Source organism: Microtus oregoni, unplaced genomic scaffold (genome assembly GCF_018167655.1).
Source record: "Microtus oregoni isolate MIOR12 unplaced genomic scaffold, Mior012 000031F_ref0000149, whole genome shotgun sequence".
Classification (NCBI taxonomy): Eukaryota; Metazoa; Chordata; class Mammalia; order Rodentia; family Cricetidae; genus Microtus; species Microtus oregoni.
In genome coordinates this window covers 27,165,521-27,182,291 of record NW_024543090.1, presented here as the reverse complement: position 1 = coordinate 27,182,291, position 16,771 = coordinate 27,165,521, and the positions used below count along the sequence as shown (strand labels likewise).

The 16,771-nt window shown below is 42.2% G+C and overlaps 1 protein-coding gene across 5 annotated transcripts in view; it reads right to left on the bottom strand.

Annotated features, from left to right (window-relative positions):
- The window catches only part of Galk2 (galactokinase 2), a 127,003-nt gene that overhangs the window by 80,214 nt on the left and 30,018 nt on the right, over window positions 1–16,771 (bottom strand). For all 5 annotated transcript variants that reach the window (XM_041678868.1, XM_041678869.1, XM_041678867.1 and 2 more), the window contains 2 exons: window positions 16,659–16,749; window positions 12,881–13,027 (listed from right to left, as the gene is read on the bottom strand). In XM_041678868.1, the coding sequence (XP_041534802.1) occupies window positions 12,881–13,027; window positions 16,659–16,749 (238 nt within the window). The remainder of the gene's footprint in view (window positions 1–12,880; window positions 13,028–16,658; window positions 16,750–16,771) is intronic.

Genomic DNA, 16,771 nt, shown 5'->3' with positions numbered 1-16,771 from the left:
GGTGGTGGGGAAGAGACAGAAATCTTTAATAAATAAATAAATTAAAAAGAAAAGAGGGAAGTAGTCTTTCATATGGAAGCTTTATTTGAAGACAAGGCAAGATTTGCTAGAAATCAAGAATTGAGGTTAATATGTATTTTTTCATACTTTTTTTCTACTGTGGAATGCTGGGTATTAAAAGGCTAGGATCTCTGTTTTTGACTAACTTATTCCATATAGATACTTTTATATTATAAGGTAGAGCAACTCTGATAAAAGCTATGGGAATGTTTCATACATAGTGCTAGAATTGCCTACCAGTTTCTAGGGCTTAAGTACTTAAAAAAATATTAGCTATGTTAGGATTTGAGAAAAGGGAGGTACTCTTTACTATAATTGTTTTTTTTGGGGGGAGAAAGTTTGTCACCTTACCAGGCATCTTTCCCATGCCCTGAATATTAATCTTATTCTATTATAGTCTGAAGCTCACCACCTAATTCAACAAATGCGTATTGTGCTTCTAGTGTTGAAAACAATAGACGCAAAGTTCCTCTGTAGACGAGCTTACAGCCAAAGGGGGCAATAAAATATTTCAAAAAAAAAAAAAAACTCTGGACCAAGACAGCCTTCTACCCCTACCCCGTGAAACATGAACACACAGGAAGAGAGATGACAGCACTTCTGGATTTGGCAGGGAGGGGCATCTGCCCTGAATTTTCATCCTTCTAGTATATTCAGTGCCTAGAATAAATATAGTAAGTGGGGCTATGCATGCGTGGAATAATTAGTATCTATCACCTGCATAATTCCAATTAATTCTTACATACTGGATAGTCTTTAGCAGACTGTAGCATGCAAATCAAAGAGGCCTCAAAACACTGTAGACTATTAATGATAAGGATCCACAAATCACAGTGAAAGCTTAGAAGGCAGCCACTCACATGAACAAATTTTCAGTGGTAGTTATTTCAAACTACTCAGAAACGGAGACCCACGTCCTCCAGTCCACCTTTCCCAGTTGTTCTGGTTTGCCTTCACTTATGATAAAGGTAAGCATAGTCTGGGGAGGGAGATGGGAAGGTGGGGGTGACCTGAACAGTCTCTGTAACTGCACACTTCAGTCACATAGCCCCATCACCGGAGGGAACCCTAACCAGCAATCAATGATTCTGGCTCTGGCTCCAGTCTTCCTCTCAGCAAAGAGTGAAACCAGAGATTCAAACACCATGCCTTAATGGAAAGAAAGGGCCCTTTTTATTGGATAGCTTTGTATTTACATATTAACTTAAAATGTCAAACCTGTTTAAATCCAGGCCACCCATGCATGGCTAACACTGAAGCTTTCTGGGTTTTGTGCAGTGAGCACATGGCTTTGGTCCATGTTCAACACTTCATTAAGAGATTTTTTTTTTCCCCAAGATTGCTCTGGAGCTGCCATCCTCTCAGAGGCCAGCTGCTGCACACATTAGCAGTCAACATCTGGCAGGAATGCTGTCACTACTATTTTCCTTAGCTAGTGTGTGTAGGAGGCCTGTGTTATTCTAAGCAAACTGCAGCACCATGCTAGTGTGGACTTCTAAGCATAATGATAGAGACAGTGCAATTTGGCTGCTGATTTTTCTTAGACCACATAGCAAACTGCTACTAAAGCATTCAAATTTTACTTGAAACTTTTGGATAATGGTTAGATCTTTTTTGTTTTATAATGTAGACATTTTAAGCTCACGGTCTCATCCTTAAGGCCAAAATATTTCCCTTAAATATAGCTACGTATACATATATATATGTGTGTGTGTGTGTGTGTGTGTGTGTGTGTGTGTGTGTGTGTATAGAGAGAGAGAGAGAGCTATATGTGTATGCACATCTCTCTGTGTGTGTGTGTGTGTGTGTGTGTGTATTATGTGTGTACCCCTAAAGGAAATGGCCCCTATAAGTGGGCAAGGTGCAATCTTGAATACATGTGTTATAGAACCTCAAGTATTTCACTTCCTGAAAACTTCAGTGGGTCCCGGTATGGGATTTCAAACCTCAAAAACACCATTCAGCAAAGAACATCACCTCTTGCCTATGTGACAAATTTGGCAACTAGAAACCGTCCCTTAGATGAAAGTTGTTATTGGGAATTTCATGAGCTGCACAGGATTCTAGGCCCCAGCTGACCTGTACGTGTAAACCTGGCCCAGTGGGCTGTTTAAATGCATAGGAGGGCTCCCTCTGCCTGAAATAGCCCTGGACTGTTCTCAATATTTGAGAGCAGAACTCAGTTTTTGCGTGAAATCCTCTGTTTAACTTTACTAAGGAACCACAGTTTCAACCCTATTTACAAGTAAAATGCTCAACATCTTGTACAATGGCTGTTCAGTCAGTAAAGGTGTTCACATTCTATAACAAGCACTAAGTGCTTGAAGGACTTTTGTGATTTCTCTTCTTTGAGTAGTGTTTCATCCCATGGGTGTAGGGAACCGTTGATGGGGCACTTCTGAAAGAAATAGTCAGTGTGGGGCATCTTGCAGTCCGTAGCTCAGAGCCCCCACAGGCTTTCAGCCAGAGATGGACAGTTCTGTACCACATGACCCCCAACACCTCTCAACTTACCTCCCAGTACTCTGCCCTCATTCACGGCCCCACTCCCAGCGGCGGGGCATCACTCATCCTAAAGAAGACAAACTTCTCTAACCTCTCTTTGGCATGCCCCGGTTCTCAGTCTCTCCCACAGGTCTCCCTTCAAACCCTCCCCAGCTAAAGCAGCAGCTTCCCTGTTGATGGAACTCGTGTTTCCCCAGAGCATTTGGATACATTCCATGTTCACCTCTACACTTCTTACCCACCCACCACTAACAACGTGGAAACTGCACAAGAGTGGAGACTTCCTGGATTTGTTTACAGTTGTATCTCCGATGTCTACAGTGAAACCTGGCATATAGTAGCTGTTGGATAAATGTCTCCAAGCCACTATCTACAGGACTTAGGATATTAAATTTAGCAGTGCCTAAAAATCTATCTTCCCTGGCAGCAGCCCTCATAGATCCAATGCCGTTCCTATGAAATCACGGTGTGTTTCACCTAACAAACAGGATTCTTGACACCAACTACAAGTTTCACTACCTATGTCAATGAACCACAGCCTCCAAGGAAGTGTCCAACCTCTATCCTGGGTTACTTGGAATTGCATGCATTATTTTTAACATGATGTAAAGACATGCATATAAATAATGTCCCCTATACCTGCTGTTCCGTGATGGCCACTTCAATCTTCATCAAACACAGTTGCCCCTTGCGTTTCAATATGGAACATGGACCACCACACTGCTCTCCTTGCCTTGCAGATCCTCCACAGTACACTTGCTTAGACCACCATACCATAAATTCAGGATGTGCACCTTATCCCACTTAGAAAAGGGAGAAGGAATTTGTGAGTAGAAGCCAGTCTAATACACTTTGATGTCTACAACTAGGAGCTAGTTGTAACAGGGTCCCAAGCCAGGAAGCTGTCTCCAGCATCCTTACAAGACACTTAGTTCAAATAAATAAATAAATAAGTAAGTAAATAAATAAATAAATAAATAAATAAGACACTTAGTCCTTTGTGTGCTCCAAGAACAGACTGGAACTGAGCATGTAAGTCAGAAGCAAGCTGCACCATGATAAAATAGAACACAAGTGGCCTTGGATAAACCCCCCGTGGTGAATTCCCCTGAACAACCAGTCTTGACCTTTGATACCTAAACTTCGTTAGGGCGGCATTTGTGTTTCCACACGCCACAACTAAGGCCATCTGCCCATCCAAAATCGATCAAGACTGGCAAATGCCATACTGTATCTACACCCCACTTCCCTGTGTTTTAGAATGTATAAGCTTTGTGTTCATCAGAAAACAGTCATTGGACAAAACCTTTGAGTCTTGTTGTGAGTGTGTCTATCATGGACCTCTACAAGATCACCCTCACCCCTCCTACTTCTTACTGGTCCCCTTCTTCTCCCACAGACCCTTTTCTCTGCTTTTAAGTCTTTTTTTAAATCTAGATTCTGCTTGAGGGGGGAATGTGGTATTTCTGAAGCTGGCTCATTTTAACACATTTGAAAATCTCCAGGTGTACCCATTTTCCTACAAATGGCATGAGTTTTTTTTTTTCTTAACAGCTGAATGGTACCCCACTGTGTGTATGCACCATGCTTGCTTTGCCCACTTGTCTGCTGCTGGACACCTCAGCTGATTCTCTAATGTTCTGCTGTGAACAGTTGTTCAGTTCATGGGCATGCAAGTGTCTCTACCGAATGCTGACTTCAGCTATGTAGTGGACTGTCTTAGTCAGGGTTTCTATTGCTGTGAAGAGACACCATGACCACAGAAAACATTTAATTATGGTGGCTCACTTACAGATTTAGAGATTCAGTCCACTATCATCATGGCAGACAGCATGGTGGAATGCAGGCAGACGTGATGCTGGAGAAGTAGCTGAGAGCCCCACATCTTTCAGGCAGCAGGAACTCAACTGGGACACTAGGAGGTGTCCTGAGCATGGGAAACCTCAAAGCCTTGCCCCACAGTGACACATTTCTCTCATACCCACTCCAACAAAGTCACACCTCCTAATAGTGTGACTCCCTATGAGATTATGGGGACCAATTACATATAAATCACCACATGGTCTATCTCGATCACAAAATTATTCTATTTTCAGCTTTTTATAATTTACTTATTTGTATTTTATGTGCACTGGTGTTTTGCCCACATGTCTGTGTGAGGGTGTCAGATCCCCTGGAACAGGAGTTAAAGGCAGCTGTGGGCTGCTATGTGGGTGTTGGGAATTGAACCTGGGTCCTTCGGAAGAACAGCCAGTACTCTTAACACTGAGCCATCTCTCCATGCTTATTTCCACAGCACTATGCTAATTTATGTTCCCACCACAAGCACTAAGGGCTTTTTCTTTGCCCCATCTTTACACACATTTTGTTATTTGATGGGCATTTCCCTGATGAGTGAGAATGAAGGCACTTTTTAAAGATATCTAAATAAGGAAAATCTACATTCACATCCTAAAGTGTCCACATTGTTCAGAGTCCTAGGACACTAGAAGTCAACAGGGAAGACACAGGCATTGATCCACAAAGTAGTTGCTGGTCAAAACCTCATTTCCTGTTTGACATTTAGAAAAACCGTGTGATTTGCCTTATACTCCTGTGGTGTCCCCACAGAAGAAATTTTACTCTTTTTCTAACACTGCAGAAATTAAAGGTTCTGAGCTAAGGAACAATGCATTATAATCTCCCCCACTTAAAATAATAACAAATACACTCCTGCTTAATTCCCTTGCATAGACCATCTGGGTTTTTAGGATGGACTACTGTCATCAGCAGGGATACCTGTGTTCTCTTCGATCCTGTCACCTAAAGCTCCAAAAGCCTCTCCCAAGTTTGTTGGATTTGGCCATGTTTTAGTGGCTTGTGTTCTCAATGTCTAGCCCTGACACACTGAGTCCCATTATGCCCCTTCTTCCAGTCTCTTTCTGCTCCTGGTCATTCAGGTCATCTACTGGCTCTCTTCCTTCTCGTGCTGCTTACTTCTCCTTCCTATTCTTTACCTTCACCCAAGGCTGACACACACATAGTCTCAAGGAACAAAGAGAGCACAAGGGCTTAGAACTGTAGACACCTCCAGCTGTCACGCTTCTCGGGGTGCTTCAAATAACCACATGATTGAACTGTTTAATCCTTTTTTTTTTTTTTTTTTACAGGGCCTCATTAGGTAGCTTGATCTTGCCTGGAACTCTCTATATAAACCAAGCTAGCCTAAAACACATTAATCTGTCTGCCTCCGCCTCCCTAGTGCTGGGGTTAAGATGTGTGCCACCAGACCCAGTCACATCATCTTAAACTCTATTGCTTTCCTAGCACAAAGGATGAGGATTTGGCCCCTCTTACCTTTCCCCTTACCCTTCTTACCTTTCTCAATGACATTATGCCAAAAATCTTGATTAAAACTTTATCCCTTGTGTCAGTTATTGAGACTACTGTTTATGTGGACACCAGAAACTTGGAAAAATCTTGCATGACTAGTCTTTCTGTTTTTCTTTTATTTAGTAACCGCCTAGTACCATCTCCTGCCCATCACTGGATATCAACATAAGCCTCAAGCCCTACACAAGCTCTAAAAACCTCTCAACCTACTTTCACATGTGGTTAGGTTAGATTTCTTGTTTTCAGCGGTTAAGATGTGGAAGTTCCATTTCTTCCCATCCCACTTTTAATTTGTTCTGTGCTGGTTCTAATCCACCAGGTGACATGAATGCTGGGCACAGCTCTTCACTCCTTCCTGGATTTTTATTTCCTAGTTCCTATGCCATCTTCTTTGTTGGTTTGCTCCCAGGTTTAGGATGGGGGTGGGGGCAGCTAGGTCCCTCCATTTTTTACATGTTACAGGTTAAAGTGTTTTATCCTATTCTCACACTGATTATTAAAGTCAAAAGTCACTGACATCTTAAAAACATTGCTGCATGGTCTAGTATCTTCCAATGCCCATTTGAGGAGTACTTCCATTCCTGGTCCTTCAGTTATAATGTCTTCACTTTCTTACTCCTTAGTCTTTATTACTCTTAGCTCTTGAGTTTCAAAATTCCCACCGGCAGCCCTGGTCTGGCCGTCCTCATTTATTATGCAAATACTCAGGGCCCTTTTTAAAACATTACATTTCATATCTGTAGCATATGGGGAGTGGAGGTGGAGGTTGCATGGACACACAAGTACCACAGCCTGCAAGTGGGGGTCAGCGCTAAGACTTAAAGAGTCTATGCTCTCCCTCCACCCACGGGTCTGGGCACCAAACTGCAGCTTGCAGGCTTGGCAGCCTTTGCCCACTGAGCTTCTCACTGGCCGCAGTGAGGGCTTTTCTCTCTGTCTCTATTCTGCTAAGTCATGCACTGTCCCCCAGTCACTTTCCAGCTTTGTATCTTAGAGTCTCGGGATATTTTTATCTCTTTGGTGTATCAAAGACAGAGCTTGTATTTACATTTCTTAATCAGACTTGTTGTTTTTAACTGCATTTAAATGCATTTTCATTTTGGGGAAATAATATTACTTTTAGTGGCTGCTCTCACTGTTTCTTCTAAATAGCTGAAATTTTCTGGAATTGATTCACAAATTTTCTTATTCTTTTCACCCCCCTATTATCCATCCCTTTTTTTCTTTGTTACCAGATAATTTTTCCAATCCTTTTATTTGATTTTCCTATGTTGGTGATTTCATTTTTCATATATGAAATTTTTTGTCATCTGTTCTTTAATCAGGCACTTAGTTTTTTCTCATCAGACTGAGGACAGCATTGCCTATCCTACTAATTCCTTCATTTTCTCTACTTTGCTCTGTCTGCTTCATTTTAGATGTTCTCTTCCAAAATCAGATGATCCTCTGAGTAAGTCAGTAAAGCACAAAGCTTTGGAAATCACTTGTGACAGGGGCACACTGCACGCCATGGGATTGCGTTCACGGAGTTTCCTCTGAGGACACGCTGGCATTTCCGGTAAGGTGAGAGTTGGTAAGGCTGCCAGTGTGCTAAAGCCGACCTGAGCACTGGGAAGTAGAAGTTTCACTGTTCGGAAGCAAAATATTCTTCAATTTCCCAGTTACCAAATCCATTTCCTGCCTTGCCTTTCTCGGTGGTCAGTGCCCTTAAATCCAGAAAGTCTCTGGGGTTTCTCCAAGGACTGGTGCACATGGGACGGGGTGGTCCCAGGTAAGACAGGGCTACAAGGGTCTAATTGGTCCCCAATTAAAAACACTCCCCACCTTGCCCCACCCTGTCATTCTACCCTGCCTCTTCCTGCCCTTCCCTGAGACTGCAGGGTGAATCAGCTTGCTTCTATCTATGTCTCCTCCGCGGCACTTAGCTCCGACCTTTCTTCATTCTGCTAAGTCATAAGGCATTCTCCCATCCACTTCTCATCTTTGTGCTTTGTGCTTTCGGGTTTATCAAAGACAGAACTTGTATTTAGTTTCTTAATCTTCCCTGGAAGCGAAGCCTGAGTGCAGGCTGGCGAAGGAAAGCGCAGCTGTTCCTTTATTCTGGCATCTTGAAAGCAGGAAAGAGTGCCTTTCCTCTTCCCCAGTGCTTTACCGTGCTGCCTGCTCCGCTGCCACCTGTCGCCGCCACTCATCCCTTTTGTTCTCTGGAATCTTTATGGCAATAGGCATTGTTTTACTGGCTTTCCCCAGAAACCTTTAGTTTATTAATGAATGTTAATAACTTCCACATCTATATGCAGTGAGTGCCGCTAACTGGCATATCCAATGTGAAAGAACTAGAAATGTTTCAGTCACCCATCCCTGTGGGCCCTCACTAGTTATCCCGACCTCTGTCCCCAGCCCCTGTAGTACCACAGTAGGCTCTGGCCCGAGATGCGCCTCTGCAGACAGCTCCCCGGCTCATATCACCCCTTGTCATTTCCATCCATGTTACCCTGTTATTCTCCTATTGCTAGACATCAACAACGCTGCCCCCAAGCTGCTCCTAACACTGTGGCTTCTGACTTCACCAAGGAACTCTTCCTGGACCGTTCCCCGGGCCTGGAGCCTCTACAGATGCCTTTATCACTCTCGCCTCAGCCCGACTCTGCGCACCGTTTGTTTCTTATTAGGGTACTAACTAAAACACAAATAAAACGGAAGATTGGGAACTATCTCATGTCTACAGTCCACCGAATTCTTGTGCTTCTGATGTTGTAAGAGCCACATGTATAGTTGGCACTTAAAGACCCTGAGAAATTGTGTTTTTCCTTTCAATCAAGATTTGGTCTCATTTCAATAAGTGAACAAATCAATAACTAAACCCCTCTTTATAATTATGCTTCTCTAGAAAATATCAACATAAATATGGTCAGGAAGCTTAGACTATCGGGTAGAGTTGGGGCACACACATTTTTCCCTCTGTGCTCAAAGCACTGGACTCAGTAAGTACTGAATATATATATATATATATATATATATATATATATATATATATAATTTTTAATTGGGGAACTAAAGACAGCCGAATTTAATTCTAAAAGCTCAAGTGTTTCTTTTTCTTTTATCTTTTTTTCCCCTTAGACATTTATATTAAGGGTGAGAAAAAATACAAAAAAAAAAAAAAGAAGCTTCATCCTCCCATTAAAAAAAAAAAAAGTGATGTTCTTGACTTCAGCCCTCCCTCTCTGTGTGCACTGACAGACTTTTATATCTAATGAACTTTCCCCTTCTACTACTGCCCACAAAACCTGCAGTCCCCTCCTGGTGTATGGCATGGAGTCTCCCTCAGACCCTACTTTCTTGGCCTCCTGGCAGCAGCTCACAAGCCACCACTCACTTGACAAAGGGCTGTCTCCCTTGTCTTTGCTGCTCCTCCTTTCTGGTTTCCCTCCTCTCGGACTACTCTCCAGCCTCCTCAATAGAAGCCGCTGGGCCCTTGCCTCACTCTTGTTCCCCAGCACGGCGTCTCAGCCCACTCTACCTACCAGGCCTGGCTTCCCCCACTCCGGAGGCCTCAAAGGGCAATGAAAGATGGACAACGTAGTCCAGGCCACTATGCCAGTCAGAGGCTGGGGAGTCTGGGAACAGCCTAGGAAGGACACCCTGTCTCAAAAGCTAGAGTTAGTTGTAAAACAGATGATCCTGAAAGGAACCTGACCACCAGAGGTGTTGTTCACAGCTGAGAAGCTCTATGTGTCTATGTCACAGTGCCATCTAGATCCCTACTCCAGGGCACCACACACAGCCAGAAACTAGGAAAACAAACCTTTGACTCTGGTGTTCTCTATCCTCACAACCAACCAATGCCCACACTTACTGGTTCTGTCCAAGATGGACCTTAAACTGAATATCCAATTCCTTCCATTCTCACCCCGACTCCTGCACACTAAATCACCTCTTTATTGCTAATATTGTTACTTTCAATCTATAGCATACCCATTGTGATCTTTCTCAGATACGGATAAAATCATGTTATCCTCTTCTTAAAATTAAAGCCAGCAATTGTTCCCTACTACTCTCTACATGACATTCAAATTACTCAACTTCTCAGCATCTGGTCTCTAATATGATCCAGTTACTATAGGCTCCAGTCATCATGAATATCTTTTAGTTTCTCCAACAATCCAAAATAATTTTACTCCCACTGTGTCCCTTTCATCTGCTAACACAATTATCTGATGTAGTTCCATCATCATATTCCCTGTCCTCCTTTCTTCAAAACATTCAGGCTGGGTGTGGTGGCACATGCCTTTAATCCCAGAACTTGGGAAGCAAAGTCAGGTGGATCTCTGTGAGTTCAAGGCCAGCCTGATCTACTTAGCGAGTTCCAGGAAAGCCAGGGCTACACAGAGAGAGACCCTATCTAAAAACAAAACAAAACACAATAGAATTTACATCACCCATTGGTCTATAGTCTGGGAAGTCCAAAATTAAGGAGCTCCACTTTGTGAAGGTACTGTTAGTATTTCTAGACTAACATCTGTAAGTCTTTAAGTCCTTGGTATCTCAGTTTACATGTGCTCTCTGAATCTCAGACCTGCAACTCCATCACGCTTCTTAACCACATCACATTCTCTTATAGCTGCTCTTTATCTGCATCTTTTAAAATCACCAACATAGTGAAGTCAACCCCATTTATTTATTTCAGCCATGCCATAGCATTTCCAGCACAAAGGTGTCATTCAACAATAAGGGTTAGATGCTGTGATTTAGATAGGAAATGCCCCCGCAAATACTTGTGTTGAAGGCTTTGGTCCCCAGCTGGTGTGTCACTGTAGAGAGTGATTGGATCATGGGGGTATTGACCAGATCAAAAACTAATGCATTAATTAGATTGATTAGTTCAAAGCTGAATGAGCTATTAGGGGCTGGTGCCTTATAGAGGAAGTGAGTCCCTGGGAGCATGAAATTGAAGACTATATCTTATCACCAACTTTCCTCCCTCCCTCCTCCCCTCCCTTCTTTCCCCCTCCCTGTCTACCATGAACAGCTTTACTTTATCCAGCCCTTGTACCCCATATTCTGCCATGCACAGACCTACAACAATGTAGACAGCGAACTGTAAACTGAAATCACAGAAACTGAGCTAAATGAGTCTTTTCTCTCTTAAACTGTTCATCTTGGGTATTTTATTACAACAACAAGCAGACTAAAATAAATGATTGCTAAGCTAGCTATCAGATTAAAGCTTGTGCCAGAGAAGGCATAGGTCACATACAAATTTTTCTTTCCCAAATAGTACTGCAGTGAGCAAGCTAATTTTCCCATGAAACAAGCATGTTTATAACAAGGGAATTCTAAATCTTTGTTTTCTTTTTTTATTTCTCCATTTCCGATATATAAAATTTTCACTATAAAAATTGAAACACACTTTTTACAAACTAAGAATATTGCTAGCTTTCTCTTTCTCTGCCTACTACCTAGTCTGTTCCCAAACAATCTGTGAGCTTTGGTTTACATGTATGGGTTTAAAACAGTGGTTCTTGGGGCTGGAGAGATGGCTCAGCAGTTAAGAGCACTGACTGTTCTTCCAAAGGTCCTGAGTTCAATTCCCAGCAACCACATGGTGGCTCACAACCATCTGTAATGAGGTCTGGTGCCCTCTTCTGGCCTTCAGGCATACACGCAGAAAGAATACTGTATATATAATAAATAAATAAATAAGATAAGTTTAAAAAAAATTCAGCATGAACAAAAGCAACACACCTTTAAAAAAAACAGTGGTTCTCAAACTGTGGATCAGGACCTCTTTGGGGTCACATATCAGATACCCTGCATATCAGATATTTACATTACAACTTATAGCAGTAGCAAAATTCAGCTAAGAAGTACCAACAGAAATAATGTTATGGTAGGGTCACCACAAGACGAACTGTATTAAAGGGTCACAGCATTAGGAAGATTGGGAACCACTGGGGGAACAAAAAAACCTGCAATAACCTTTCCCTAAAGCACAACACCCAAGTTCTAATTAAATCTTAGCACACCTGCTCTGAACTGCAAAACCAGAGATATATACAAACTTGTAATGGTGTTCTGACCTCAAGTAGGATTCAAGTTTCCTTAAGGTATGCTTCCTCTTTGAAGGAATAATTTTGGAATTTATTTCAGTGACTAACCTACTGGTATTGGGTATTAACAGACATGAATTTGGTTGCTTTCTTGCCTATTCCTGATGTAGGTAGGTCTTCTATCTATCTGTTGCTTTCATTGGTTAATTAATAAAGAAAACTGCTTGGCCTGATAGGTCAGAACATAGGTGGGTGGAGTAGATAGAACAGAATGCTGGGAAGACGGTGGTTAGAATCTTCCCAATAAGCTACCAGTTTGTGATGATACACAGATAATTAGATATGGGTTGATCAAGATGTGAGAGTTAGCCAATAAAAGGCTAAAGTTAATGGGCCAGGCAGTGTTTTAATGAGTACAATTTGTGTGTTGTTATTTCAGGTGTAAAGCTAGCCATGCAGGAGCCAGGCAGAACAAACAGCTCCTTTTACATATTCCCTGTGCTTTCTGTCCACTGCCTATCAATACTTAAGGTTTTAGATGGGGTGGGGGAACAGCTCCAACCTCAAGGCCTAAATTGTCTTGCTCTTAATGTATCTTGTCAACAATCAGGAGACTTTTTTAAAGTGACACTTCTACTCAAGCTCCGCATTTAATCCAAGGGCAACTCACTACAGTCGCACAGCCCTGCTGACTGGATGTCTGGAGACTATCAGCACCCCTCCAGTGACCAACCTTAGACCAAACATGTTACATTACAACACTTGCCCACAGATGCTGGCTTTTCCTTTCCAGTTAAGACAGGTTGTCAGCATCAAGGAAGATGTTCTTCCTGACTTTCCAATGAAGATGCTGTCTAGAAGGTTTTCTGGTTAATGTCACAGGTACTGACCTTGGATAGACTCATTCCCAGCACTGTGAGAGTCACTAGCCCAGCACAGCAGACCAGAGCACTGGAGCTGGAGAGGCCCGAACCTGGGGGAATGTTTCCATCTACCAGACAGTTCATCCCCGTCAGTTTACTAAGACCAAAGTGTTCCTAGGAAAGAAAGAGCAACACGGAAATAGTCATTTCGGGGTTGGATTCAAGAGGCAGTAGAAACTTCTATTCTTCCACAAAGGGAAGAAAGTCTACCAACAGATGCTAAGCTGTTGTAGAAACTGGTATGATTCAACACAGTGGAAGCTACCCATGCCATCTGATTTAATGGCCCTTGCCCACAATGTGAGGCAATCTGACAGTGACTTTTCGTTTTGTTCAACGAAAAGTTACTGATTTTCTTCCTAAATTGCCTTTAATGGTTTTTCTTTGAATATTAACTGATTTGAACAAGTATAGTAAACCTAAAAGGCAACCAGAATTCAAATTGCCCAGCAAGGCAAGAATTCCCCTCTACCAGTGAGCGGGCTGAGCTTCAGCCCGCCAGCATCTGGTATAAAGTTTAACCCAACAGCAGCTGTTTCCAGGGTGTTTGGCCTCAGGAGGCCCTGTGAAGAAGCGAAGCTCATAGCTCTATCAACTCCATTTTTTATAGAGAAAAACGTAAGCACTGGGGGATTAAGAGATCATCCAGGAGATCACACGAAGGACCCTGGGAGACTCAAGACTCTAAGACTTTCCCAAAATCACACAAAGGATGCTGGGATTGGGACCCAAGACTGAGTCCCAGTTAGGACTTCTCCACCCATGTGGAAGATGAGGTCTCTACCATTAAATGTCTGTCAGTTATATGAAGAAATTCAGAGTTTTTATAGGAGTTATTGATAGAATTTAGTCATCTGGTAGCTTTAAAGGCAGTCAGATTAAAATTTAGTGTAAATGATACTGAAGGTCCCAGAGGAGGAAGAGAAATTTTCTACCAACAGTGAAGGCCAATTAAACCAGACTCTGGAATAAAGGTAGAAATCTCTAATGTGCTTGAACTGATGTGTAAAATCGGATTTGGGGTGATATCATATTATAATCTTTGTTTAGAATTGAAAATAAATGCAGCACTTCAGTGAAAACGTAGTCTTCCTCAGAAACTTCTCAAATAACTCAAGACCAAAGTATGAGGGAGAAACTACTACATTACCTAATTATGCATTTCATCATACATATTCTTCTAGGGAGAAATTTCAATAAGCAAGTTAGACTAGTCAAAGGAACAACAAAACGCTGTGAATAAAGACTGTTTTTGTCCTTAATTTTTTGTCCTTTTTTCTTCCTTGGCAAAAGTCATGCGCCACAAAAGACAAGAGTCAGATGTGCTTCCTGACTCCAAGTCATCTTAAACTCTCCTTCCAGAAACACAAACAAATTATACACTGAAGACATGCTGCTTCCAACGCCCCTGCACACAGAACGCCAGGCAGCCCGTGCAGAAGCTGCAGTCCTGGGGAGTGCTGTACTGAAGACATGCTGCTGCCAACGCCCCTGCACACAGAACGCCAGGCAGCCCATGCAGAAGCTGCAGTCCTGGGGAGTGCTGTACTGAAGACATGCTACTGCCAACGCCCCTGCACACAGAATGCCAGGCAGCCCGCGCAGAAGCGGCAGTCCTGGGGAGTGCTATACATTTAACCATAAATGATCCACAGAGCGTCTTGAATGTGAATCATACTAGCAGACTTAGTACACAGTGTTTAAGTTCAAAAGTCATAGCACGCTGGAAAACACAAATGGGCTGTGCCAAATACTGACTAGCTCTATCCCAGAAGGATAACATGTTCAATTTCACATAAACAGATCATCCCTTGGATCTTTCTAGTATTTTAATTTGAAGTTTCTGGACTGGTTAACACTGAAATGACTTTTTTTCTCCAAAAGTTCATTGTCCAAACCTGTGTTTTTGCACATAAGTTGTCAAATCAAAGAGAAAGGTTTAAAGCCCTTAAAAGGATGCAAAACAATACAAGAAGATAGATGATAGATAGATAGATAGATAGATAGATAGATAGATGATAGATAGTTGATAGATGATAGATAAGATAGATAGCTAGCAGATAGATAGATAGTAGATAGATAGATAGTAGATAGATAGATAGATAGATAGATAGATAGATAGATAGATAGATAATTTTCCCGTACGGTACAAAAAGGCATGTTTTTTTAAGGAAGGTCAAATTGCATTTGCCTGACCAGTGCTTCCAAATCCTCTAATTTCCACTAATGTGGATGACAATCCAGATGATTTGAAGATTTAAAACAGGCCAATAACTTTTCCCAGAAGTTATTACCATGTGTCTGGAAAAAAGACACATTCTCAAGAAATGAACACTGTACTCCCAGGCCAGACCTCCATGACAGCAGGACTACACGTCCCAAGTCACTCTGCTGGGCTTCTGGGACAGCCATGTCACTGAGCCCTAAGCTTCTTGGGACAGTTTCAGATAGGACCTCCAGGCCACTTGGATCTTAAGCTCTCAAAAAATAAATAAGTAAACAAAACAGAAAAGCATATTTGCTCATTTCCTTTTGATTCACAAAGACAAAAGGTCTATTTCTTAATATCCTTTATCTGTGATATTACCAGAGTCACTACATCTAAAATAATTATTGAGTGGGTGTCGATTTTTAAATTAAAGTTAAGGAGTTGACTCAGTGGCTAAAACCATCTGTGGCTCTTACAAACGAAGACCTGGGTTCAATCCCAGGCACCACATGGCAGCTCACAACAGTCTGTAACAGATCTGACACACTCTTCTGCATTCTGTGGGCACCAGGAATGCATGTGGTGCAGAGACATACATGCAGGCAAAACACCCACACACATAAAATAAAAACAAATAAATCACCAGGCGGTGGCGGCACACACCTTTAATCCCAGCACTTGGGAGGCAGAGGCAGGCAGATCTCCATGAGTTTGAGACCAACCTGGTCTACAAAGTGAGTTCCAGGACAGCCAGCCAGGGCTGTTACACAGAGAAACCTGTCTCAAGAAATTTAAAAAAATAAAATAAAATAAAAAAGATCTTTTTATCTTTTTTTAATTATAAAAAAATTAATACAAAAGAAACATAAGAGTGTTTCTGAAAACAGGAAGTATTAGTTTTCCGTTTGTGCTTCACACAATCTAAACTACGAGAAAAAGTCCTGTCTCGCACACAGCACTAGGCTTTTAAGCGGAGATCGCGTCGATGTTTCTAGGAAGCTACTCACAGTGATGCCTCTCACTAAATCCCTTTCCCTCTCACCTGGACAAGAAGAAACAAGGCTAGCTGCCATTCTCGAATACCTAAGGGTTCCAGTATCATGGCGTCCTCGCGACAGCTCTTCATTGAAGAGCAGTGACATCATTTTACAGATAAAGCCAAGACAATGCAAATTAACAAAGCCAAACCAAGCCCACATTCAAATGTACGGCTGCTCTATGTCCCATTCCAGTACACTCCTGCATCTCCCACGAACAGAACATAAATACCAGGACAGCCTCCCCTGCGTCTCCCACGAACAGAACATAAATACCAGGACAGCCTCTCCCTTGTGGCATATTTAATGATGCCAGTCAGATAAAAATCATGACTGCCCCGATACACACTACTCGGAAACAGTCATGCCTTCCCCACCCTCAGAAACAGAAGCTAGCCAAATGCAAGAAGAGCTTCAGTACTGAAAAGAGACCACGGCATGATGAGTAAATCTAGAATAACATGAATATCATCTCAAAGACTAGTCGGAGTCAATTTACCTGGATTCCTTTAAATCCACATAGGAAGTAGTTGTGCCATACCGGTTTGGTTTTGTCAATATGGATGTTATTAGCACTAGTACTGAAGTCTCTGGGGGAAAAAACAAAAGCAA